Genomic DNA, 24,186 nt, shown 5'->3' with positions numbered 1-24,186 from the left:
TACTAAATTGTTAATAGACTCATGTAATTCTAGTAACCCTTATCCATCATCATTATCACCCTTCATCAGTTTTATTAGGTGCCTCCAATGAGCCAGACAACAGAGATACAACAAGAGCAAAAGCAGGCATGGGCCACCGCTCTCATGGAGCTTTTATTTTGAAAAAGAAAGACACACAAAAGGAGAGGGAGTCTGGCCCCAGAACATATTCCCTTGCTTAGATTTCATTTTTACTCCCAAGCACCACTTTTATGACCACTCTCTCTGCCTACCATCAGAAATTAATAGTTAAAAGTAAATATAAAAACAGTCAACAAAACAAAATTAGCTTAGGAAGTGTTTCAAAGGTAATGAAAATTGAGTTAAGACAAGAAACAAGCCAAATCTAAATTAAAATGAGAGCAATTTAAGGGTTAAAAGCCTGGTCTTGACAGGAAGAGTAAATATAATGTGGAAATGATAAATAGTGATAAAATATAAAGCTATAAAAACTGAAAAGAATAAAAAATGCGATAAAACTTTAAAAATACAATGAATTGTGCTTAAAAATAATGAGAAACATGACAAAAATTAAGGCAAAAAAAGGATAAAATAAAACTCAGAATGATATAATAGCACAGTGATTTATCAGTAAAAAGTAAACCTAAAGACAAAACACAAAATATAAAATCTAAATGAGATTGAAGATAGAAATGAATTTTCAAAGATTAAAAGAAACATAGGCATATATATATATATGTATATATATGCACATATATATATATATATATTATTTTATATTTCTTTATTGTTGAAAGTATTACATATATCCCCTCTTTTCCTCCATTGATCCTCTCCAGCCCCCTCCCACCTGCCCCAGGCCTTCAGCACCCTGTTGTCTGTATCCACAGGTTATGCATACATGCATACAAGGTCTTTGGTTGGTTACCTCTCACCTACCCACCTACCCTCCCCTGCCTTCCCTCTGAGATTCCACACTCTTTTCCATGCTTCCATGTCTCTGGATACACTCTGTTTATCAGTTTATTTTGTTACTTAGATTCCACATATGAGTACGATCATGTGATACTTACTTTCTCTGACTGACTTATTTCACTTAGCATGATACTCTCCAGGACCCTCCATGCCAGAGGCAGATATTTTAAAAGTTATTTAAGAAAGAATTAGCAAGTAAAGAGGAGGTAGGTGAAAATATTCATCAATTACTTTATCATAATTTGAAGATGACTCTCAGCTCTTTAAACACATGAAATCATATTTGAAGATTGATCCAGTTTTACTTCTTTTTTTAAAATCTTTATTGTTGAACCTATTACATAGGTCCACCTTTTCCCCCCATTAACCTCTTCCAGCCTACTCCCATCTGCCCCACCACACCCCCAGGCCCTCACCACCCCATTGTCTGTGTTCACAGGTTATGCATATATGCATACGAGTTCATTGGTCGATCTCTTCCCACCTACCCTCCCCTGCCTTCCCTCTGAGGTTCAATAGTCTGTTCATGCTTCTTTGTCTCTGGGTCTCTTTTTGATCATCAGTTTATTTGGTTCATTATATTCCACATATGACTAAGATCATTTGATACTTATCTATCTCTAACTGGCTTATTTCACTCAGCATAATACTCTCCAAGTCCATCCATGCTGTTGCAGATGGTATGAGTTCTTTTTTATTGTTCTATGTCTTTTCTTAGTAAGAAATAACTGTTTCCCACTTGAAAATAGAAATTTTATCTTGGGAGACTTAGAAAAAGTCTGTGGTCTATAATTTTTTATTTGCATATTTAAAAAAAGCATGAGCTTTTAGGTTAAGAGGCAGGCACTAGGCAGTGTAGCAGGAGGACCTGGCCACGGAGAACCGTTTTGAATCTAAGCCATGGCACTCATCGCCTCTGTAAATATTTGCCCTGTGGAAATCCAGCGGGCAATTAAAATGTCAAATCAAACAGTGCAAAATAAAGATCAACAGAAAGATATTGGGTTGCTATTTAGTAAGAAAAGCAAGAAGAATTAAGATACTCCACTTTAATTTCAATCTGCATTGTTAAGTTCATTGTATGCCTTTGAGAGTTTGCAGTGTTCTCAGATCCTTAGCCTCAACCTAGCTTTGAAGGGTTTGCTAGCTCTGTAAAGAATAATGGTTCTGCATCGAGAGCAGCAAACTGGTGTTAGCCTCATATACCTGTCCACTCGTGGTTTATGATACCTTATTTTAAATTGCACACCGCACACATTGAGGCTAAGAAATTCCTTCCCTATAAGAAATGAGCACAATATTAACTAGTAATAACTCATCTTTGTTAGCACATTTTAATAAAGCATTGTTCATGTTTCTTGTCTCATTCAGAATAAAATCAAGTCTTCATACTGCCTCTGCACATACCAGAGACAACAGAGCCAGTTTATTTATTCTCAGTCCCTTTCTTTAAAATACCCCGACGCACCAGCAGGACGGGGCCGAGGGACTGAATTGAGGACCCTGCAGTTGCTTATTTTCTGCTAACCCTGCTGGGATCAGCTCCTTTCCCTGGAACTCAATACCCACAACTTCCTGGTGGCTTCCTGGACCTCAGCACAGACTACCCTCTTCTATCCTCTTCTCTCCTCTTCTCTAGAGAAGAGACGTTATCTGAACTTCTTCTCAGTAGCTCTGTGACTTTTAAGAACTTTTTTTTAAAGTTTATTGAACCCTAGAAGGGCCAGAGTTCCCAAAAATGTTGGTCTTTAGAATCAGAGTGTGGACAAAAATGAATAATACCTGAGATGAGAAGTCTAGAAAAATGCAGCAAGGGTTTGTTCTGGGATAATTTACTGGAAACCCACAATGAGCTAGCACTGCTTGGAAGAATTCCATAGATCAGTGTTAATGTGAAGTGAGTCTCAGAGATTGTGTTCAAAGGATGGAATTAATGAAGAACCAAGAGAACCTCTTTAAAAGTTTTACTTTTTCTTTCTTGGTAAAATAGACAGCTAGAGTTATCTCCATTGAGTATCATGCTTAAGAGAGTGAGCATTACTGCATACTCACCATATGCCAGTTCTGAATCCTCATTTCATTTGACCTTCACAGCAAGGTCATGTGGTTGGTATCCTTATCATTTGCAGATGAGGAACTGAAGTTTAAAGAGTTAAGGAGTGCTCCCAAAGTCACACAGGACATGGGAAAGCCATAGTCTTAATCAATACTATGCTGATATCACTGGTGCCATCAACATTTAAATCTGATTATATTTTGAGAAGATTCGTGAATTGGCCGCTTATTCTTATTAGTGCCCTCTACTTACCATCATTCACAGGGAATTGAGATACGATTCCCAAAGCAGAGGCCTTCCAGGTGACTGGCCCAGCTGTGGTCTCTGAGAAGCTTTTCACAATGTAATATGCATACAAATTATCTGAGGATTTTATCAAAGTGCAAATTCAGATTCGGTAGCTCAAGGGTGAGTCTAAAGATTCTGCCTTTCTAACAAGCTCCCAGATGAGGCTGATGGCCTGAGTAGCACATTGTGATGACTAGCAAGAAATGTGATGGTCTCAAACCCAACCCATAATATCTCCACCATATGCATGTATTTAAAATGTGCCTTTTACAATGAAGGGAAAGACCTGGAATAAAGTCTCAGCTAGACCACAGTTGAGCTGTACATTTCTAAGCTTTATAAATTTTCTCATTTATAAAATATGGACTATAATACCACACATTCTTATCTCATGGGACTGTTTTGATTATCAAATTAGATAGTGCTTTGTAAAGTGCTCAAACAAAAATAGCATTTATTTCTTATCATCATTAGCATGAAGCTCAAATTTGTTCAATGCAATACCCCCCAAAGTGTATATGAACCTCAGATCTATCTTGCCTATAAAAATATTTGTCAGACAAATTGTTCTGCTTGATTCTATGCATGCACAATCCTGAGGTCATGCTCAATTAAATGGCTTTAGTCATCCAGAGAGTAAGGTAGGATCCATAATTTTCCTTATCCAGGAAGCAATTTTTACAGGCTTCCTATAATATTTTAGACTGAAAACACAATATTGGCTTTCTCTCAGTAAGGATATCTTATCTCAATTTCATAACTCTGGCCTGTTCCTTATTATGATCTAAGTGTGTTTTATCAGTACTGTTTTCTCAGACTATTAAAGTTTGTTGACAATGCTGGGACCCCTACTACCACCCTTTCCCCTGCCCTGCCAACTCCCGCTAACCAGCAGAGCCTAACATCGAAGGCCACCAAGTCAGGGCTGGCTCTGCAAGGTTTCAAGGCTCAGCTTTCTGAGTGACAGATAGGTTTGCTAGGGTCTGGCATTTCAGATCGTCCCAATGAAATGCTAATGGTTTTTAGAAACCTTGAAAAAGTCATAACTTATTCATATAAAAGGAGCCTCTCTTTCTGCTTTGGAATTCAACCAACATTGATTCACTCATTTAACAAATGTGTATTGAACAGTCAATGCTAGCCTAGGCATGATGCTGGGAGACAGAGATGAATGAAACGTGAATCGTGTACGTGTGGCCTTAGTGTTCGGACAGACCAGCTTCCTAGACACATGCCTTACACATGCCTTCCTAGACACATAGTTCTTAGACATCTGATCTTAGGCAAACTAAAGCATTCCTGAGTTAAGTGTCTCCCTTGATAAATGATTCTTATAAGACAGTGCAGGCAGACCTAGTTTTTTGTGCTTCACTTTATGGCACTTCACGGACATTGTGCTTTTTACAAATTGAAGGCAAGACCCACCACCTGCAAAAAGATTATGACCCAGTTTATTGTGATGGTCTGGAACCCAATCCATAATATCTCCAAGGCATGCCTGTATTTATAATGTGCCTTTTACAATGTTTAGTCATAGCAGATTTCTAAAGCATGGCTTTTGGTTTCCTAAGCAGCCCTCTATCCCATGTCATGACCTGGAGGAGCCAGAGAGTCTGATAGATCCAATACAGTGTAGGGAGTTCTGATCGATAGAGATGGGCACAGAATTAGCCTCTGGAGTGAAGTGATCATTTTCCATATTTTTTCACTTTTATCTCTCAAAAATTCGCCTTCTTTCCAGTAAAACATGGAGATCCCTGGGAATAGAACCCATCAAGGATCACTTAATGAGTCTATATCCTCAACAGACATTTGTAGAACTAAACTGAGTGATGCTAGGATTTTCAGGATTAAAATATTAGTTCCACTGTGTTTCAGATAAAGCCTGGTAGGTGTGAATTATAAAGAGGTTGTGTTTTATTTGAAGAACGTGTTCATGTTGATGTCAAGTAATTTAAGGTTCCCATAAGGCTAACAAGGATGGCTAGAATTTTTGTTGCAAGCTTTAAGAGATAGTGTATTGTCTTAAAGTAATATCCAAAGCAGGTCACCACCATTCAGTCAGTCTGCCAGCTTTGAAGTTATGAATTTCTTTAAAAATGTAACAAAAATGTGAGGATCACACTACTTTTACATTTTCTCATAGTGTGAGACTTTACCATTTACATGGCACTATTTCAATTTTTCAGGCAAAGTGTGACTTCACTTTATGTAACTCCAAATAATTTTCATAGGCACATTTTGATGTGGTCGAGATACTAGTTATTTATAAAAAGATATCACAGAGTGTCTACTTAATTGGCTTGAAATTAATTTTCTTCTTCAGGACATAGCCCCTCAGCAGCTGTGATATAGTTTAACAATGGATTTTCCTGGCTCAGTTTCTAATAAATAAAATGTTAAGCAGCAGACCTAGCTGCCTGTTTTCCAGGACAATATTTCACATTGGGTGTCAGTCTAAAGTATTAGTTACTAAAAATCAAATTAGAAGGAAGAGCTACTCAGACCCATTTAGGAACATTGATTTGTGGTCCTTGATTTCTCTGTTGAGCTGATGGAGAATTTAAGATTGAAGCATTAAGGATCTTTCCACCTACACTGTTTCACTGAATCTGACAAACTCTGAACTCACGTTGATATAATCTGTGGATATCATTTGTACATCGACATGTACAATATTGTGACTAGTAACTATTGATCATTTTGATGGACTTAATGAGTCACAAATCTGAATTTATGTTCCTTTCTAACTGCTGAGATTGTGCAAACATCTTTTTTTTCTAATAAAAATTTGTATTTACTTAGAAGCATTCAGAATGTCAACAAAACAGCTGCAACTTTTTTTTTTTTTTTTTTTGCAATTACAGAGTGGTATTCATTTAACAGAACAACAATTATTTTGTATAAGCTACATCAGAACAGGTGAAGATGAAAAAAAAAATACCATCCCCACATATAACTAATGTGTGCTGGGCACCAACAAGAACCTGTTTTAAATTTCCATGCCAATTTACAACCCCCATATTGTACCAGGCAAGATTAGTGGCTATTAAAAATACCACCAGCTCAGGGCTATCTAAAGACACATTTGGTAGTGTGTTAGCTATACAAAAAAAAACAAAACAAAAAACACTGTATAGTTTACAAACAAACCTTACACAGCCTTACATTTCAATTTTTTTCTTCAAAAGAGGTGAGTTGTATACAGGGGAGTTAAATGCTTTATAGACAAGAAAAAAAAAAAACTGCACTAGAACCAACTTATTCATCATTATCTTCTTCTTTATCTTTCTTCCTCTTTCTCCTCCTCCTCTTCCTCATCTTCCTCCTCTTCCTTCTTTTTCTTGCTTTTTCAGACCAACTCCCTTACTGGTCTCACCAGCTCTCCTTAACTCAGGGTGTAGCAATACCCTTTTTGTATTTCTCCTTCTGCTTAGCATCTTCTTTCCATAGGCTGCTGTCATCAGCAGTGTGATTTTATATCTCTCCCAGCTTCTTTGCAGCATCACCAATGGATAGGCTGGGATTTTTCTCCTTTGATGTTTGGGCGATACTCAGAACAAAACAAGAAAAAGGCCCAAGGAGGCCTCTTGGGTGCATTGGGACCCTTGAATTTCTTTTTTGTTTCCCCTTAAGGAGGGATATAATTTTTCATTTCTCTCTCATAAACAGGCCTAGTCCAGCTTTGTCATGTCTTCAGTTTTTCCTTTCCCTTTAGCAGACATGGTCTTCCACATCTGAGCACTTCTTAGACAACTCTGAGAGGCGCTTCTTCTTGTGCTTCTCCCGGCAAGTTTGCACAAAGAAAGCATAGGATGACATTTTGCCTCTCGGCTTTTTAAGATCGCCTTGGCCCATGTTTAATTACTTTTCCTCAGCAAACACACAGTCACCCAGTGCGCTACTGGCTCACACTTGCCCCAGCACAGTCCCTATGGAGCCCAATGTACTGCAATTCTGTGCAAACATTTTTTCTGCTTTAAGAGATGCAAAGCAACAAGTGGACAAACAACAAAAACAAGCAAACAGAAACTCATAGACATAGAAAGCAGTGTGGTGATTACCAGAGGGAAGGGGATTAAGGGGTAGTAAAGGGTGAAAGGGGTCAAATATATGGTGACGATGACAAAAAATGATTTGACTTTGGATGGTGGGCACGCAATGCAATATATACATCATGTATCATAGAAATGTACACTTGAAGCCTATATAATCTTATTATCCAGTGTCGCCCCAATTAACTTAATTTTATAAACAGAGATGCAGGCCTGAGTTTGAATCCTTAGGTACTTGCTGAGGGATAAAGGAGAAGTGACCTTACAACCTCTGAGATATTTCAGTTCTTTGAGTGTAAACTAAGGATCATACCCAGCTTGCAGAGTTGTAAGAATGAATGATAACATATGTAAAATGCCTTATCCTCTGCCTAGCATATAGCAGGTGCAAGATAATCAGCAGTCACACTGAGATAGCTGCTTTTTAATAAAGATCAGTGAACACTGACATCTTTATATAAAGAACCAAGAATATCTACCACTTCCACAGTTTAAATTTATTTATGCTACATATTTTTATTGAGAAGCTACTGGTGCCAGACATTTACACACTGGGTATCGAGCAGTGAAAACACAGAAATACTTTCCTCTCAAAGAATGTACTATCTGGTGCAGACAACATATAAACTATAAGTAAATTAAGTTCACTTCACATTAATAGTGACGGGACTGTGGGTAGGACTACCAAAGATCCCACTGTACCTGGGAAGTCCCAGTTTATGCCAGTTGTCTCGGTCATTATTAATAGTGCCCTTTCTCATCCTTAGTGGTTATCCACGTTGGACAATAAATGTTGCGATTAGCTGTATTCATTTGCTAGGGCCACTCTGACAAAAGGCTGGGTGGCTTAGACAACCGAAGTCTATTTTCTCTGGAGGCTGGAAGTCCAAGATCAAGGTACCACCAGGATTGGTTCCTCCTGAGGCCTCTCTCCTTGCTTAGGAGACATAGCAGGCAGAGACCAGTGGGTGACAAAGACAGAATGAGAAGTGCAAGTAGAATGCAAGGCAGACAGGTGAGTTTTGGTGGGAGGATTGTGCACGTTCTGTGGGCCATTGTAGGGAATTTGGCTGTTAGCCTCAGTGATATGAAAAGTCACCTGGTGTTCAATAAATATCGGAGTCATTAAATCATTAATTTGAAACCAAGATGGGAAGATCCTCACTTCTGGTTTAGTTATTTGTGAATGCTTAGACTCAATAGAGATTCACTGCCAAATATAGAACATGGTGACTCTACAGGTGTAGAAATCTACTCAGTTGTAGTGTGCAGTGACTAATTTGCCTAGGAGGAATATACTGGGTAGCAATTTATGAAAAAATTCCAGTTCTATTAAGAAGCTACCATAAGTACAAGGCCGATTCTATATATTAAAAGAATGTTCTGTATAGAGGGTAAATATTTAGCCAGGGTCTAATTTGACTTTTTCTGATGTTCTTGAAAATCTGTAAATTGATGTCAGTTTCCTAGGACTTCTATAATAAGTTGTAACAAACTGAATAGCTTAAAACAACAGAAATTTATTCTCTTACAGTTTAAGAGAGCAGAAGCCTGAAATTAGGGTGACAGCACGGATGGCTCCTTCTGCAGGTTCTGAGGGGCAATCGGTTTTATGCCTGTCTCTTGGTTTCTGGTGGTTGCTGGCAATCACTGGCTTTCCTTGGCTTGTAGCTGCATCACTCCAGTATCTGCTTCCGTCATCACATAGCCTTCTTCCGTGTGTGTGTGTGTGTGTGTGTGTGTGTATGTGTGTGTGTGTGTGTGTGTGTCCTCTCTCTTACAAGGACTTAGGGCCCACTCTAATCCAGCATGACTTCATCTGAACTAACTAATTGCATCTTATTTCCAGATAAGTCAATTCTGAGGTTCATTATGAACTTGGATTTTTGAGAGACTATTCAACTCAGTCCAGTGTTTATGTAAAAACAGAGGTCAGTTTGCAATATCAAAATTGTAAAGTACAGTTCTTAGGAAAATCTACCTGGCATGGATTGGCCCAGAACAGAACGATGTTGCTCAAGTTTGGTTTCACATTTGCCTTACTCGATTCAGTTGGTCTGGAGTGACCAGGCATGGCTATCTTTAAAGCTACCTGGTGATTCGAATGAGCAGCCAGGGCCAAGTAATTGGAATTCACAAAATTGGAAGCATGTGAGATTTATCACTCATCATATTTGATTTTCATCCCAAGTGTCTGACACAGTGTCTACCTCATATATACTCAATAAATATTTATTGATTAAATTAATGAACAAATCAATTTACAGAATAAATACGTTGTTGAAAGATGAGAATTGAATGTAATGACCCCAAAGGGTAGGAATGTAGTTTTTGTATTGGAATTTGTAATGGATGGTGTGTTATTTCTTCTAGCATTTGAAGGATTTTGCAGAAACAATTACTTCATTCATCTCCTAACTTCTTTGAGATTAGTAAGTGTCACATATTATTACCCCCATTTTTCAGATGAAGAAATTGGACCTCCTAGCGCAGCTTTTTCTTCAACTGCATTATTTTTTAATACCACCAAGAACTTGATGGATGTCCTATAGAAAATGGAATTAGAGGCAGCATTTCTAGCAAAGGAGCACAGGTCACCAAGATTTTGTACCATATTCAAGATAGGATGATTTAAGAAGCCTAACTGGTGTGGAGGGGCAGAAATAAAAGCCACTGCACAAAGTAAAACATATTCTGTAGCTGAAGGTTACACAGTTGGACACCCAATAAGTGAAATAGTTTAATTATTTATTAGAGCCATTATCTTATTTAATAAAAGCCCAATGACCATAACAGCATAACAATCAGAACAACCACTCAACCAGTTGCTATGAGGTGCATTGACCACCTCTCAGTCCCTCCCCCCAGCCCGCAGGCTCTGATCACCGGATGGCGAATGGGGAACCAGGGTGGGTGGCAGCAGGGCAGGACTGGGGACTGGTGAGCGGATGGAAGATGGCCCTGATCACAGGCTAGGCCTAGGGACCCTACCTGTACACGATTTCATGCACTGGGCCTCTAGTAGTGTAATAATAGGGTAATATAGACGTCAGACTATCAGACACAGGAGTTAGACAGATGGACATGTGCTCATATCTTGGCACTGCCACTTATAAGCTGCAAGCATCTCTCTACCCTTAACTTTCTTGCCTATTATTTGTCCATCATAATATTCTCTGCCAAATGGAGTTCTTGTGAAGGTTAAGTGACATAGTGCTTGTAAAGTACTTGACATACAGACAGTTCATCTTCTGATTGTGGCTAGAGCACTGTATTTTAGGCATTATTTATCTGCATCTTTCCTTAGGGCAAGATCATATTCAAATGAAGTTTAGAAGACTTTCTTGTATTGCTGCTGAATTTATCTTCCCCATTAGAGTTTAAGTTTCATGGGACCAGGGACGAGGTTCATTTTTGCCAAAGCACCATGAATATTTCTTGAATAAAACATAAGCTAAATTATTGCACTTCTATTCTCAAAAGTCCTTTATTTTCTCCCTATTTCACTCTAAGTAAAAGCCAAAGTGCTTATAATGAACTATGAGGCTCTACAGGATTTGATACTAAAAGAAGCTGAATAGAACGAAAGAAAACAAATATTTTAAAAATACTTTTAAGCCTGTTTTTAAAGGGGCAGAAATCAGGTAACTGGCCAATCATAAAATGAACAGGGTAGCCTAAGCTATATGAAAATTAATGTGGAGAGTGGAGGGGTGGAGGAGAAAGGTTCATCATATAAAAAAGGAACACTCTGTTGGACATGAAAATGAACTTTATGATCCCACATCATTTTAAAACTCAATTTACAAATTATATTTGTTTTTTCTGTCATCAGAAGAGTCAACTCCACTCAAATTTACTTAGCTTTCTGATTTTTTACTTACCCCAAAGAAACATTGCTTGAGCATTAAAAAGGCGCATATGGACAGGGAGGCCGGCCCACAGCCTCTGGGGCCAAACCCAGGCCTGGAGAGGAGTTGGCAGGCCTGCCTCCCGCAGAGTCGGCTCAGGTCCCTCCAGGCTCCGCTCCTGTGGGCACCAGCGGCTCACTTCCACCTCCCTCGGAAGCTGCATGGCTTCCATGGAAGCAGTACAGCTCCCAGAACGCATTGCAGTTCCCGCTGGGTCCCGCAGAAGCTGAGGGCGGCTTACTGCACACTATATTGCAATATGTATGTGTGTGTGTGTGTGTGTGTGTGTGTGTGTGTGTGTGTGTGTGTAAAGATCAGTGAACATGAGAAATGAGTCTTTTGGGAACTAAATTATACATATCATGGGTTATTTGTGTTAGCTTGAAGAGAAGAAATAGTGCAGTAGGGTTTAGGTTTAATTCATATTTATAAAAAAATATTATTAAAGAGGAAACATTCAAGATAGACATTTGGGTGTGGGGGATGCTTTACTTGCTGCTCTGTTATAAAAGGTACTGCTGTCACTGTGGAAATCTTCCTTTTTGCTTTGGGTGCCAAGCCTGATACATTTCCCCCGGCAACCCCTGGGTAGGGGAAGAGAATACTAGTATTACTAGCCAGGGCTGCATATAGGTCACCTCGTTTGAACCTTCTAACCACCCTGGGACGCAGCCGGGTCAGGCATTATTAGTGTTGCTGTGATCCAGGCGAGAACAACGAGGCCCAGTGAGGTGAGGTCACTTTTCCAAGTCTCACAGAAAGTGGCAGAGCTCAGATTCAAATCTGGTTTGTTTTTTTAATACAAAACTGCAAGTCTTTCCACTACATGTCACAATTAATGTGCCCCAAATTACTTACATTGTTTCATGCTGGTAAGAATATTTAACATGAGATCAACTCTCAACACATTTTTAAATGCACAGTACAGTGTGGGTAACTACAGGCACCACATGGTAGAGCAGATCTCTAGCACTTACTCATCCTGCAAACCTGAAAATTTATACCCAGCGAACATCTCCCCTTTTCCCCTGCCCCCAGCCCCAGGCAACCACCATTCTAATCTCTGCTTCTAGGAATTTGCTTATTTTTTTTTAATGTTTTGTTCGTTCGTTTGTTTTAGAGAAGAAGGGAGAGGGATAGAGAAATAGAAACATCTATTAGCTTCCTCCTGCATGCCCTGTACCTGAAACCTGGGCATGTGCCTTGACCAAGAATCGAACCAATGAACTCTTGGCTCATGGGACGATGCTCAACCACTGAGCAACACCAGCCGGGTGGAACTTGCTTATTTTAGATACCTTGTATAAGTGGAATGGTGCAGTATTTATCCTTCGGTGAGCGGCTTATTTGACTTGGCCTACTGCCCTCACTAAATGAATCCAGGTTGACATATATCCTAGGAGGTCCTTCTTTATTAAAGCTGAAAAATATCACAATAATATTAAAATCATATTGAATTGTATGCAAACGCTCACATGTTAGCTTCCTATTATATTTTTCCTATTAATTATAGCTATTTCTAAAATAGCATTTTTTATGATGTTGCACAACATACATTATTTATAGTGTGATTAAGTTGCACAATATACATTATTTATAGTGTGATTCATTTAGTAAATGAATGTACATTCCTCAGTGGGAACAGACTACTCTGGTTGTTAATATAGCATGACCATATGATTTGCCATCTACACCAGAACGTTTTTGAACACACATAGGGGGGCTAACACATAGGATGTAAGGACAACTATCAAAAACCAGCACTGCCCTGGGCAAACCAGGAGGTCTTGTCCCCATACTTATAGGGACCTCCAGATAATCCAGCGGTTCTCAACCTGTGGGTCGTGACCCCTTTAGCGGTCGAACGGCCCTTTCACAGGGGTCGCCTAAGACCATCCTGCATATCAGATATTTACATTATGATTCATAACAGTAGCAACATCACAGCTATGAAGTAGCAACGAAAATAATTTTATGGTTGGGTCACAACATGAGGAACTGTATTTAAAGGGCCAGAAGGTTGAGAACCACTGAGATAATCTCCCAAGTCCCACACAAAAGGTATTACCCTATAAGTAAGCACTTTTGGTAAATTTTGCAGAGGAACAAAAGAAAATTTGGACTTTCATGATGGCTCTTAAAGGTTCCCAAAGAAAACTGGTGCTTTTACCTTGTCGTTTTCTGCTGTGTTCCCCGGCTAGTTCTGCCTATAGAGCAGGGCAGTCACGTGGACAATGGCAAGCACTTAGTCCTGATCTGGAAAGCACCGTGGCTTTTGGTCATGTCATTGTTTAGCAATAGCGCTAATAACGATCCTGCCCTCAGCAGACTAAGGCTCTCCCTAAATGTTCAGGAGGCATGCAATCAACACAAAAGTAAAGCAGATGAAATGGGACCTACCCTTGATTGAGTCAGAGGCAGAGACAGCCAGACAGACAGAGAGAGAGGACAGAGGAAGATGAAAGAGAGAGACACACAGAGACATAGAAGGACAAGACAGAGGCATGCAGAGAGAGGGCGAGGGAGACAGAGAGATGAGGAAATGACAAAGACCAAGGAAGAGAGTGAGGCACACAGAGCTAGAGAGACAGAAAGACAGAGGAGCAAGACTGAGAGGCTGACAGACAGATCAGCACTTACTTTATGACAAACATGTCTTCAAGTGGCAGTTCTAAGAAGAGTTGAATTTACTCTATTTGCATTTAGATTTTGTAGATTATTTGGAGCAAGTTCAAGCACTCAAGCACCTTTCGGTTCCCTCCTTCTTAATTAATTGATAGATTAGAAGAGGTAATTTTATAATCAGGCAAAATGAAACAGGTCCATCAAGGTCAGCGTTCTGTCTCCAAAATTCATAGTGACACAATTAAGTGTAGCTATTTTCCCATGGTTTCAGTAACCAACCCTGCTGCTATCCTTCTTAAAGGGGTGACTGCACGGTCCAAGAACAGTCAGTATAGTGTGGGCGGCAATTTTCAGCAAGAATTATCACCAGAGTATGAACTCCAAATTATCTAGGACCCTGTTTCTTCGGGAATAAATTTGAAAATACAAAATGAACTCTGATCTGTTTTCATCAAAGCCTACTACCCTATTATGTATTCTCTTTACTTATCTATTCCTCTGCCCTGACTAATTGGGGGTTAATTAAATATTTTCAGTATTCCACTTTAATTCCTCCGTGTATTTATGAGCTGTAAGCCCACTGCAAAAACAGACATGCTGGCAGCTAAGTTCACATTTGCAACCAGTGAAGAATGTACTTCCCAGCCGTGGCATGAAGTCACTGCTCATGAATTACCATGTCACGGATCCAGAGGAGACGCAGATGGGATCACAGGGCCATTGAAACTCCTAATGATTTTATCATAGTTGTTTTTCGTGGAAGGACATGGGAACATTACTGGCCATTTTCCTGCACCACAGGCTTAGGGTCTAGGAAGAAAAACATTGTCTATAATTCAAAAGCACAAGATAGAAGCTGAACAGGGCTGTGAATAATGGAGCAGAGCCTTTCTTCCCAGGCAAAGCCACAGAGAATATTCGGTTTTGCTATCAGCTCTACTGCAAAAAGAAGGAAGATTAGCATGATTCTCGTTATGGAGAAATTGCCACGTCTATCACCCTCGGCATTACTTCTTGAATTCATAATTCATGGCCCATCACCCACCACTGAAACCTGACACTGACATGTAACCAGCATTGTGTGTGTGTGTGTGTGTGTGTGTGTGTGTGTGTGTGTGTAACCGGAAAAGCAATCAGTGAAAAATTACCCGTTGTATATAGCACTGATGAGATGCAGAGGGTCAGAAATAGGGAGCCACCAAGATGCTGATGGCTAATATGTTTACAGTAGACTCAGACTTTGTAAGATAAAACCTTTCCCAATAGAAAAAAAAAATGATTGCATTTTCACTCATTTCCATCACAATTTAAAGTGGCCTGTTAATTTACTTTTTATTCTTTTTTTTTTTGATATTACTCTATTTCATGATTTTTGAAGTGCTAGTATACTAGAAGACTGGTCTAACTTCTACACGCAGGGATAAGGGAGTTGATGTCATTTTAATTTCTAAGGCAATCTGTGAATAGATTATTAAACTCAGTAGTTTATATAGCCAAATAATTACAGTATTACTTTGTCCATAGTAAGTGTCAAAAATGTTAATTGAATAACTTAATAAATGAATCATTAATTATTCCACAAATATATGTTAGCACTAATATATGTAATACTCTGTACTGCTTGCTAATAATCAAAATAAGGTAATGAACTTTCTTATCTCATTAGATATTTTTGCTCAAATATAACTCCAATGACACCTTTCCTGTCCACAATATTTAAAATTACAAGTCTTCCCCACCCCACTCCCAACTCATCCACCAACAGAAGTCTCTAGACCTTACCCCTACCCAACTTTATATTTTGCAATTGATTCTTATTTATTATTTTTCTTCCTCAACTCTAATGTAAGATTAATTAAAGCAAGAATTTTTTTGTTGTTCAATGCTTGAAAACAGTTTTCTCACATAGCTTGTCTAATTATACGGTTGCTTAGAGCAGGATAGCACATCCAGTAACATTAATTCTCTAAAGTCTGGAAGTTGAAATTTTCAAACTTACATTGCAGTAGGGAAGACATATGTCAAATCCATGATTGTATCATTAATTATTTTAATTATATTTGTGATAATAAAGATAAAGGAGATTTAGATTTGTGATAAAGGAGAAATAGGGGGAACTATAAGCATACTAATATATTAGAGCTGTTCATAAACTAGTTTGGCCTATCATGTAAGATTTTCTTTAGAAAGTGACTACCAAACTGACATCTCAAGGATGAACTAGGCCACACATGGAGATAAAGCAACACTTCAGGTAGAGGTCATAGCATGAGGTAAGAGGAAATGTGATATACTCAACTGAAAAAAAAATATTATCTACCATTTATTGACAGTGTATTATGAACAGTTGTCATCCTAAATGCTTTATATATTATCTCATTAGACTCTCATTCTAACAACTTTAGCTATTATTACTCATTTATTTTGTTGATGAGGAAAGATTAAGAGAGATTAAACAATCTTACCCAAGGTAATAAAGTGCTGAGATCTGAATCTAGGTTGTTTTACTACAGTGCGTGAACACTCAATACTACACTTTAAGGAAAACAAACAAATTAAAAAAAAACATAATAATTTGATAGCAGAGAGAGTGAGAGAGAGAGAGAGGAAATTATATATGTTCACATCTAGCCTTCCAGGAGTTAGAGATCTCACTGAAGAGAAAAACTATAAAAACAAGGTAGTAACCACATACAATATCTATTTAAATATAGGGTGGGGCAAAAATAGGGTTACAATTATGAGTATTTGAAGCAGTTTATTCTTATGTTATTACTTATTAATTATTGTATTGTTTTCCATATGAGCAACTGTAAACCTACTTTTTCCCCATCCTGTATACGCCTAAAATGGACTTTAAATTGTGTTTTGACAACTAAGATCCTTTGCTATAAATAAACCCTTTTGTTTTATAAAGAAAAGTCAGAGAACCGAGGAAGTTTAATAGCCTGTCCAAGGTCACTCAGCTTGAAGCAGAAAGACAGGGACTAAAATCTGGGACTTCTAACTCGTGATTGAAAACAGCAGCCTACCTTGTAGTCTCCAGAGCAGTTCAGAGGGCTCTCTCTGGAGCACACCCACCTTTCTTCCCCCTTTCTTTCTCAGGGGTGCTTTTTCTCCCTAAATTATAAGGGTCCTCCCTAACCCACAAAAAGAGCAGTTCAAAGATGCTCCAGAGAAGAACGTCTTTAGTTACCCCAGTGCGTGCTGACATGGAGCGTCACCTTAACACCCGGGAGTGTTTGCAAAGAAGGAAGCTCCTCCCCCACAGCCAGGCCTGGGGGTCCAGGAAGTGGTTATAGAGAGAGCAAGCTCCGCAGGTATCAGAATTTGAGGGGAAAGGAGGAAATGAAACAACTGGCAAATATTTCTTGAGTGTCTGCCATGTGTCAGTCTCGGGGATGATTGTCAAACCTGAAGCAAAGGAGCTAGGTAAGAGTTAAAAAAGAAAAACACTAAAGGCTCTCTCCTGATGCGGGTGGCTGATAGAACCTTCTCTCTAATTCTTTGTCAGAATAGGGTTTCACTCTGCAATAGGGTGTGACATCCAGAACAATAGGGGATGATTGGGGAACAGTAAAGAAGGTAGAGCAGAGGAGGGGGCAGGTCTCTCCTCTGGAAGTTGTCAGGATACAATAGGGATAGCTTGCCAGAGCCAAGTGCATTTGAGTTGAGTTTGAAAGGCTGCATGGCCATTTAGAAATTGATATTTGGAGGACCCACCAGATTCCCCATGCAGTGGAATGGAAGCTTACAGTGACCTGAAGGGAAGAAACTGCATCATGCTTGGGGAGTAAAGCAAAACCCAGTGTCCTGAGAAAAGGAGGTGGCTCTTAGATGTCTTAGATGGATGTGCCCTTCACAAATGTAGTAGAAAAAAGCCAACTAAAGAGTCCATGTTAGCCTGGTCGGATGGCTCAGTGGTTGAGCATCAACCTGTGAACCAGGGGGTCATGGTTTAATTCCCAGTCAGGGCACATGCCCAGGTCATGGGTTCAATCCCCGGTGTGAATGTTCTATCTCTCTCTCCCTCTCTCTTCCTTTCTGAAATCAATAAAAAATACATATATATTTAAAAACAATGTTTTAAAAAAAGAGTCTGGGATATGTGAATCATATTTACTTTGTTTTACAAGTTTAAAAGGTTACCTAGATACTAATCTAGGAAATGAAATCAGGTCTTCTTTTGTTAACAAAAGTGAATTTATTCACTCATTTACCAGACATTTATTGATCTCCTCCTATGTATCATACCCTCAACCAGCACCTGGGATATTGAGTGAATAAGACATTTTACAGCAAATCAGTGTCAAGAGCAGGGGAGAGGCCAACAAAGGCAAGAAACTTGGTGTGGCCAATGGCTGATGGCCCATTAGGAGCCCTAGGGAGGGTGGTGAGAAATGCTGTCAGAGGACGGAGCCAGGGGCATATGGTGGCAAGTGAGGTTTTTTCCAAAGGGCAACATAAAGGCTTTAAAGGACTTTTAAGGAAAAATCATCTGATTTGATTTATGTACTAATTTACTGTCATGCCCCATTCAAGAGATCTATCAGGTTTTGTAGCCAGTAGACACTAATGTGGGGTGGAACCAGCCCCAAAGGGAAAGAGATCAGTAGCCTTTTGGTCAGGAATTTTTATAAGTATGAGATCAACATTATTATAAAATACAAAAGCAACAAGCAATACATTTGCAAGGCCCATATCATAAAGATGGTCTAACCCTGTGGTCGGCAAACTATGGCTCGCGAGCCACATGCGGCTCTTTGGCCCCTTGAGTGTGGCTCTTCCTAAGCCTTAGGAGTACCCTAATTAAGTTAATAACAATGTACCTACCTATATAGTTTAAGTTGAAAAAATTTGGCTCTCAAAAGAAATGTCAATCGTTGTACTGTTGATATTTGGCTCTGTTGACTAATGAGTTTGCCGACCACTGGTCTAACCTTAACTAAATTGCTTCCTTTACTCTCGCTTTATATTCAACACTTTACAAACTGATATGGGGGAGGTAATATATCTATCCACATGCAGATGCAGGCTTCTGGGCACGCAGCGTCGGCAGGCTGAATCTGAGTTGGACAGTCAAGTGTTGGGGAGCCTGCCCACCCAGTGACTCATGATTTTTCTTGAGTTCTCCCAAACTATCTTCTGAAGTCACAGACACCCCACGTCTATTCCTGGTTAACAGTTTCAAACACACCTTGCTTGTTTTGGAGTTACTCTGCTTGAATAATTCCATCCAGTAAGGTGGACATGTGAAGGACTGTCTCGCTCTGGGCTTGTCATCTTATGCTAATGACGCTGCATATCAAGGACATCTATTCTCTCACTTTCAGGGAAGGCAAAGGTACTAACAGGTGATTGCAGTGTGAATGATTTATGCAAAGCATCTCTCTCCTTGGTAATCAGAGATGAGGAGCAATGAGAACAGAATACTGCCATGGGGCCCTTAATGCTGGTTTGAATATTGAAATTTCAGTCCAGTTAACTCTTTCAATGATACTGATGTTATTTCCCATCTAAGGTCCAAAAGAAGCCACCAAATTCTTGTCACTCAAAAGATATGCTTGCATGATTCTGTTTTCACTTGCTAATCATTATGATTAATGTCACATAAGGAAAAGGTTTGGAAAGAAAAACCTAAAACATAAGAAAAACAGAAAGGGGAAAGATTTTTTTTTTCCCTCCTAGAGTCCCACCTACTTGGCTGTGATTGCCTGAGCTGCTGGCTGAGTATAGGTCCTGCCTGCTGGCTTCCTCTGATAACCATGCAGCCCACCCTAGCTTCCCTTGGAGGACAGCGTTAACGGAACCTGTCGGTATCTTCTAGGTTTCCTCTACGCTCAGAACAGCACCAAGCGCAGCATCAAAGAGCGGCTCATGAAGCTCTTGCCCTGTTCAGCTGCCAAAACATCGTCTCCTGCTGTTCAAAGCAAGTTTGTTTGTTCGTTTGTTTCCCCAAAAATGTTTGCGTTGTTTGTTTAGGTCTGCATGCATTGCAGTTCTCTGCTTCTAAAGAGAATCAATACATTTTATTCCGCAAGACCAACTCGATTGATGTACACGTTTACCTAAATACCCAGGGGAACTTTTGTGCCATTTCAAGGTGCTTCCTGATTGGCAGATGGACAGCGCAGTGTTGGTGACAAGAGCTTGGGCTTCAAAACATTTGGAAGTTTTTGTTTGATCTGAGGCTCAGATAACCCTTGTGTCCCCCTTTCCTAACTTGTGAACAGAGCAGTGTACCCTTTAAAGTGTATTTACCTTGTAAATTTCTTGACTCCCCTACATGCACTTGGTGCTATAATGTAGATACTGCCAAACGTCAGAAATATCATTAGGTTAGAGAAAAACTACTATAAAGTGAAAAACATTTACACAGATGTGACTTTTTTATTTCTTTGTGCACTCTCTACTTGTATCAATCAGGGTTCTCTAGAAAAACAGAACCAATGCATATATATGTATATGTATACACTTATATATATACATGTACATATACATATACATATACTAATGCATGTATATACAAATATACTGATATATAAAGATACAAACATACATATCAAGGGATTTATTTTAAGGATAGGTTCACACAACTGTCGGACCAGGCAGGTCCAAAGTTCATAGGTCAGCCTGACAGGCTGGAAACTCAGACAGGGTTTGGTGCTGTAACCTTGAGCAGAATTCCTTCTACAGGAAACTTCTGTTTTTGCCTAAGTCTGTCCAACTGATTGGATGAGGTCCACCCACATGATCCAGGGTATTCTCATTTTCTGAAAACCAATGGATTATTGATGTTAATCACATCCACAAAAATATCTAGACAGTAACACTTAGGTTAGTGTTTGATTAAATAAGTGGGCTCTATAGCCTAGCCAACGTGACACATAGACTAACCAGCATATTCTCCATTTTCTCTTTCTCCAATTTCATGCCATTCTTAAGGAGTACAAAATAAGGATATCTAATGGGAAACACTTTATTTATTTTTTAAAAGATGCTGTACAGCCTTAGCTGGTTTGGCTCAGTGAATAGAGTGTCAGCCTGAGTATCAAAGGGTCCCAGATTTGATTCTGGCCAGGGGCAAGTACCTTGGTTTCAGGCTCCTCCCAAGACCAGGCCCTGGTCAGGAGGTAACCAAGCAATGTGTTTCTCTCACATCATTGTGTCTCTCTGTCTTTCCCTCTCTTTCATTCTCCCTAAAAATCAATGGAAAAATATCCTTGGGTGAGGATTAATAAAATTAAAATAAAGTTTGAAAATGCTGTACATAATAAACATTTACAAATATTCTATGTATACAAACATTCTTTCAACACATTTTTTTTTCAAGCATCAAAGAACACTGGGAGTCAGACACACAGAGCTGTTGTTCTTCCCCAGTGAGGAAACAAATCACTAAGAAGCTAGGAGAAACATTCTAAATTTCTGGTTTGAATATTGAAATTTCAATCCAGTTAACTCTTACAATGATATTTATTTTATTCTTTATCTAAGGTTAAAAAAAGACATCAAATTTTACTTTTGTCATTTGAAAGATTTACTTGAATGATTCTGTTTTCACTTGCTAATCATTATCTTCAAGGCAACATAAGGAATAGATTTGAAAAAGAAAAACCTAAAAATGAGAATAACCCATGTCTTCGCCTACTCTCTTTATATACTCCCACACCGTGTTATAGGAACTGATGGACTCAATTCATGATTTGAAAATGTAAATGCCCTGAAATTTCACTAATCTCCACAACAAAAATGGAGAAAATATGTAAAGTACTTCAAACAACCCAATACATTCCAGTCAAAAGTCCCAGAATAGAATGGTAAATCATTTCAGTGGCACTGGCCAAAGGTAATATGTGAATGTCGCATCCATTTGCGGCTAGGGTTCAGGATCTGAAAAAGGGACTGTGCACAAATATATACACCAGACAAGAAATCTGAATTTAGAAAGCATGGGGGGCCAGGCGGAAAACTTCCCTCTAGTGAAGAAGCTCCCTCAAAACTCAGTCCTGTCTGCTTTTTATTCACTTGAATACACATTTGCCCTTTAGGAATGCAAACAGGCATATCAAAGGTAAAGTTTGGTAAACAGTAAAAGGATTATCAGGTTAGGGAATTGCCTTGAGCCATTTGGCTAACAGCAGGGCAATATTATGCTGATTTTCAGTCCTGCTGAATATCACATTAATATGCTAACTACTGTTGGTCTTAGCCTCTGGCCATAATATATCATAATAATAAGATTTAATTAATTCACTTAGTCATTCAACATATATTTATTATATGCCAGGTCCTGTCCTTGTGCTAGGAGAGAGAACAGTACATAAAACAGCTTTGAAAAAGATCTGTCCTACTAGGACATTCTGTGGAGAGAGGGGACAGGACAAAATTACTTTTATGAGTAATAACTAAATGGACAAAAAATAATAGAATTATGGTTGAGAAACATTGCTTTGACTTTTTTCCTTCATTGAACACATGCACACCATCTCAAAAACAAAACATGACATGTCATCAACAACCCAGAAGGCCATCATGAAGAATTACTCCAAAACCTAGTCCTGCATGATACTGAAGCTGCAGATCTTTTTATTGCCACAATTTGTCAGCAAATGTGGGCTGTGAGAGCCATTGCTTTTATCCTTTCAAGGTGGAGTCAAAATTGCCAATGGACCAGATATTTACCAAAAATACAGTCATTTGTACAAAGCAGACAGGTGAAATGTAACTTCAAATGGATCACTATATTTACTTAGGGAAGAACAAAATCACCCAGTCCTCTTGGGCATGCCTCTTGCTCCAATATTTGGTAAAGTACACAAATAAGTGAGTACACTGCAATTTCCAAGCAGATATGAGGAAGATGTCAGAACAGTTCTTAAAAAAAAAGATTAAAAAAAAAAATGAGCAGAAGGACTCCAAAAGCTATTTTTATAAAAATGGGAGTTCATGAAACTGGCTGATGGTGAACCAACACTAGACATGGCTGCCAATGTGTGAACTCCAAATGGTCTGCAGATATAAATCTCCTGCCTTCAGTAGCCACCACTTTCCCCATTAGCTACCCATCACAAGAGAACCCCAGCATGTGGAAGTAAGTTCCTTGGAAAAGAGAAGACATGAATTCCATTGTTATGTTACTTTACAATAGTGATTTTATTAGATCCCTATTTATGATCTGGGCCCTAAGCGGTTGGACACAAACTCAAAAGATGATATGAGAACACGAGGCACAAGGCAGGTGGTACCGGAGTGGCCAAGGACCCAGGGCCTCCAGGAGGAAAGGCATGGGCCCACAGGGCTGCATGCTGGACCACACACAGAGAACCCTAGGGGAGGGGAGGCCTGGCTGGGCTAGTTCCAGGCTTGAATGACCTGCAGGGGGGCTGAGGAAATATTCTAAACCAGATCCCATGCAGCTCCAAAGCTAGGGGCTGAAAGTGAGTTCCATACAGGGCCAATACTCACCCTAAATTTCATTTTCTTATTCCGGGAAGGCAGATTGAAAAAAAGAACTTTCATTCCTCTTGGCAGGAAATGTGAGATTTATCAATATTATGCAAATAACAACAACAACAACAAAAAACATTTCCTGCAGAAAAGCCTGCACTCCCTAAACTATGGAGCATTTAGATTCCCACAGCCAAGAACCTGAGAGTTTGGAGAGAGCACAGGAAAGGCTTGTAGCCATATCCAGTTCCCAGATAGACTCCTGCTTCACCGGGGAGCAGTCCGCTTCTTCAGAAAGCCTCCCATTATGTCAGCCAGCTTTAAGGGGCATCCTTCCTCACAGTGAACTCAAATAAGCCTTCCCTTTCACTTCTACCGTACTCCTGCCCTTGAGAGTACTCTTCAGTGTCAACACTTTCTTCCACAGAATAGTTTTCTTCTCTTCCTGCTCCTCCTCCTTCCCCTTGGGGTGTGGGAAGATGAATGGTTCATTTAAAACAGTTACTCAAGTTCATGGCAGGAAATTTGGAAAGTGCAAAATAGATGAGAAGTCACATACACACACACACATACACACCACTCTCACAGCACACAGCACACTCGTAGTCCTGCTATACCCCTCTCCCTTGAAGTATCAACAAATAAGTATGGACGTCTTTTTTTATTTCTGTGTGTGTATCAATGAGATCTCATCTATACCAAGTTTCGGATTTTTAAATATATTTTTATAATTTCAGAGAGGAAGGGAGAAGTAGAGAGAGATAGAAACATCAATGATGAGAGGGAATCATTGATCGGCTGCCTCCCGCATGCCTTGAACGGGAAT

The 24,186-nt window shown here is 39.3% G+C and overlaps 1 protein-coding gene across 4 annotated transcripts in view; it reads left to right on the top strand.

The window, feature by feature from the left end:
- Nucleotides 1-24,186, top strand: part of KCNIP4 (potassium voltage-gated channel interacting protein 4) — a 953,844-nt gene that overhangs the window by 830,247 nt on the left and 99,411 nt on the right. For 2 of the 4 annotated variants that reach the window (XM_036330059.1, XM_036330049.1), the window contains exon 2: nucleotides 19,738-19,839. The exons of the other annotated variants lie outside the window; for them this stretch is intronic. In XM_036330059.1, the coding sequence (XP_036185952.1) occupies nucleotides 19,738-19,839 (102 nt within the window). The remainder of the gene's footprint in view (nucleotides 1-19,737; nucleotides 19,840-24,186) is intronic. 4 annotated transcript variants of the gene reach the window in all.

The sequence above is a fragment of the Myotis myotis genome, unplaced genomic scaffold (genome assembly GCF_014108235.1).
Source record: "Myotis myotis isolate mMyoMyo1 unplaced genomic scaffold, mMyoMyo1.p scaffold_m19_p_1, whole genome shotgun sequence".
In the NCBI taxonomy this organism is placed as follows: domain Eukaryota; kingdom Metazoa; phylum Chordata; class Mammalia; order Chiroptera; family Vespertilionidae; genus Myotis; species Myotis myotis.
This window is presented reverse-complemented; position numbering and strand designations above follow the sequence as displayed.